This window comes from Micropterus dolomieu, linkage group LG07 (assembly GCF_021292245.1).
Source record: "Micropterus dolomieu isolate WLL.071019.BEF.003 ecotype Adirondacks linkage group LG07, ASM2129224v1, whole genome shotgun sequence".
Lineage (NCBI taxonomy): Eukaryota > Metazoa > Chordata > Actinopteri > Centrarchiformes > Centrarchidae > Micropterus > Micropterus dolomieu.
The window spans coordinates 18,319,351-18,323,288 of record NC_060156.1 but is presented as its reverse complement, the minus strand read 5'-3'; the positions used below and the strand labels follow the sequence as shown (position 1 = coordinate 18,323,288).

Genomic DNA, 3,938 nt, shown 5'->3' with positions numbered 1-3,938 from the left:
GTGGGGGATGAAACGCCTGCAGCACCGTGGACCCTGCCAATCTGGCCGGAACCTTAGGGACATAACCTGGACAAGGGTGCAGGATGGCCCTGACCCTCACCGGGGCAAACTCCAGGCATCGGGGAGAAACCGAAAGTGCCTGGAGATCCCCCACCCTCCTCGGAGAGGTGATAGTGAGGAGAAAGGTCATCTTAAGGGTCAGGTGCTTGGCCTCAGCCGACTCCAGGGGTTTGAAGGGGGCCTCAGCCAGCGCTTCGAGAACCACTGCCAGGTCCCAGGTGGGAACCCTGGAACGAGTCACGAGTCTCATCCACCAGGCTCCACGGAGGAAGCACACGACCAGTGGAAGCCTCCCCAAGGGCCCATCACTCAGAGGGGCGTGGAATGCTGCAATGGCAGCCACATACACTTTGAGCGTGGACGGGGAGAGGCCAGCGGAGAAACGGTGCTGGAGGAACTCCAGTATCACAATTACTGAGCAGGTAACTGGGTCCACCGCCCGTTCTCTGCACCAGGTGGTGAACACATTCCACTTTAGGCCGTACATCCTTCTCGTGGACGGGGCTTTGTAGCTGAGCAGTGTCTCGACTGCTCCTGTCGTCAGGCCCGCCACTAGAAACTGCGCCCCCTCAGGGGCCAGACCCATAGCTGCCACAGGGCATGGTGCGGGTGAAAGATCCGGCCCTCTGCCTGGGCAAGCCAGGGCGGGCCCTCGAGGAGCGATATTGAACCCGAGAACCACACTCGTGCCGGCCAAAACGGGGCTACTTGTAGTAGACTGATGCCGTCCTGGCGGACCCGCTCCAGAACCCCCGGGAGCAGAGCGACTGGGGGAAATGCATACGCAGACGCTGCCTCGGCCACGTCTGCACCATGGCATCCAGCCCTAGCGGGGCTGGGGGCGAGAAGAAGAACCACAGGGGACAGTGCGCCGTGTCTCGGGAAACAAACAAGTCCACGTCTATGGGGCCGAACTCTTCGCATAATAACTCCACCACCTCGGGGTGGAGTCTCCATTCCCCGGGCCTCAGCCCCTGTTTCTCGACAGCAGGTCTGCTCCTTGATTCTGGGTCCCAGGGATGTACATCGCTCTGAGGGACAGCAGTCTCTGCTGGGACCACAGGAGGATCTGATGTGCCAGTTTGCATAATGGGTGCAAGCGCAGACCCCCCTGGTGATTCAAATAGGCCACCACTGCCGTATTGTTGGTTCTGACAAGGATGTGGCGACTGCGGAGGGCGGGCAAAAAACACCCGTTCGTAACCCGTATCAGACGGAGGGGATTTCCTCTCGGGGAGAATCCCTTGGATTTTAGCCACCACTGCAAGGCTCTCACGTGCAGTAGCCCGGAAGTTATTATACTGGACGCTGCTTCCAGGAAACCCAACACCCTCTGAAAGTGTTTTACAGTGATGCCGCGGCCTAACTGCACTCCGGTCACTGTGGACAAAATGAACTCGATGCGTGCGGGAGACAGGTGGGCCCGCATCGTCCCACACCACCCCTAGGAACGTAGTCCGTTGGGTGGGTGTCAGTACGCTCTTCTTCGCGTTGAGCCGCAGCCCCAAACGCTGAAGGTGGGCGAGGACGACATCTCGATGCCGAACCGCTAACTCTCGAGACTGGGCCAGGACGAGCCAGTCGTCGATGTAGTTCAGTATGCGGATGCCCTCGAGCCTCAATGGAGCCAGAGCTGCATCCATGCATTTGGTGAACGTGCGGGGAGATAGTGCTAGGCTGAACGGAAGAACCCGATACTGGTAAGCCGTGCCCCCGAAGACGAACCTCAGGAACTTCCTGTGAGAGGGACGGATGGAGATGTGGAAATAAGCGTCTTGCAGATCTATTGTGACAAACCAATCCTCGGATTGGATGTGACTGATGATGGCGGGGATGGTAAGCATCCTGAACCTGAATCTCCTCCGTCCTTCTTGGGAACCAGGAACCTACCGACCTGTAGAAGCCGGCTTCTCTGACCAGCGGGGAAATGAGTTCTATGGCCCCTTTCTTTAGCAGAGAGCGGACTTCCTGTCCCAACACCTGGCTCTGTTCTGCGTGTACTGCAGTCCCGACCATCCCGCAGAATCTGGGGGGGCGAATCCGGAACTGCAGCCTGTAGCCATCTACTACTGTGCGCAGGACCCACGGGGAAATTTTCCCCTCGGGGCTGGTGGCCGGTGTCCCGCGGGAATCCCCAGTGGCGCCCTGAAGCGGAGGACCGCCAGGGAAAGCTCGCCAGTGAACCACGGTTTGTGAGCCCAGTCGTGTTCCGGCTGCCGCCCCTCGGGGTGGACAGATCGGTGAGGGCCTGCCAGTGGCTAGCGCGTCCCGAGCGCTGAAGCGGTGGGAGAAACAACGCCTGTTGCCGGAGCCACCATGAGAGAGGGGACCTCAGTCGGCCTCTCTCAGTGGAAGGGGGGCAGGGAGGGGGAGGAGGCGGGGGGTGGTGGAAGCCTCAGGACCTCTTCCCCCGGGCCCGCCGAGACTGAATGACGGTCCTCAGATCCGTCTTCCCGGGGGGCTGTGGGCGAGAGCGCCGTCTTGCGTCCCAGGTTGGTTGAGGGGGATCCCATGACGCTCTGCTTCTGGCTGCGGCGGTAGGTGCTGGACGAAGGCTGCGTCCGCCTTTCCTGAGCCGTCACGGTCCTGGAGTCTGACCAGCGGGGGAGATATCGCTCAAACGCCTCTCCCTGAGTTTTGGCATGCTGGAACCTGTTGACGACAGCATCCACTGCTTCGCCAAACAGGCCAGTAGGCGAGAGGGGCGCATCCAGGAGAAAAGTCCTCTCCTTCCCCTGGATGCCCGAGAGGTTGAGCCACAGATGGCGCTCCGTAGCCATGGATTGGCCGATGGAACGGGCCGTTTCCTTGGTCACACGGAGAGCTAAGTCCGTCGTTCTACGGAGCTCAGTCAGGTCCTCCTCAGAGGGACCTCCCCCTACGTCACAGTCCCGAAGGAGATCAGCCTGGTATGCCTGCAAGACGGCCATCGTGTGCAGGCTGGCACCAGCTCGACCCGCTGCCATGTAGGCCTTGCCCACCAAATCGGACGTCATCCGACACGGCTTGGTGGGGAGTGCCGGCATCCGGAGGGATGAGGCGAGGTTGGGAGAGAGGTAGCTAGCCAGCACCTCCTCCACTCGTGGCATCGCTCCGTAGCCGTGCTGTCTGATCTCCGTCACGTTGCTGTAGTCCAGCCGGGGGGACGTAGACAGCCATGCAGAGAAGGGTTTGTTCCACGATTTTTTTTTTTAAATGGTAGGGGCCGACGCGGGGGTGGTGCTCGGTGTTGCAGAAACCGCTCATCTAGTTTGCTGCCAACCGATGGCTGCTGCACCACCTGTGGCCAATCAATGTGCAGCTTGGCCACAGCCCGCGTCACCACATCTAACAACTCCTCGTATCCTGGTGAGGGCTGATGTCGTTCCGTTTCCCCGAAGTCATTCTCCATGCTAAGCACATCTAGCTCCTCAGAGCCAGATCGTGCAAGCCTCTCCGGACTCACCCCTCGAGTGGGAGAAACCGAGAAACGGGCTCCCGATCAGGGATGAGGATTCCGTGGACCAGGACCGGAAAAAGGCCTCAGCCGTTCCGGCACCCTCGGCGATCTCGCGTTGCGATCCCCAGGATCGGAGTCGCCGCGACGCCTCAGCGACTGCGGGGCCTGTGCCACGGGGGGAGTGCATCCGACCATCCTCTAGAAAAAGAGCAGGTCAAGACCTCAGCACCCTCAGGGGCAGGGCCTTGCAATGGCGTGCGACATCCCCAGGCATGAGACGCACATCCCATGGGTATCACCTTCCGTGATGAAATGCTCACATGGAAAGACACACTGTCGGAATCGCTTCGACATGATCTGCTTCGTCTCGACTTCAGGTAGGATGATGTAGCTTCCAAACATAGCCAGAGTGCCTGCTGAATCGAAAGAAGCTAATGTG

At 60.1% G+C, this 3,938-nt stretch overlaps 1 protein-coding gene across 1 annotated transcript in view; it reads left to right on the top strand.

Moving 5' to 3' along the window:
• The window catches only part of LOC123974099 (interleukin-1 receptor accessory protein-like 1-A), a 107,891-nt gene extending 104,190 nt beyond the window's left edge, over positions 1-3,701 (top strand). The window contains exon 6 of the mRNA XM_046054537.1: positions 3,628-3,701. Within this exon, the coding sequence (XP_045910493.1) occupies positions 3,628-3,701 (74 nt within the window). The remainder of the gene's footprint in view (positions 1-3,627) is intronic.
• Positions 3,702-3,938: the final 237 nt, after the last annotated feature.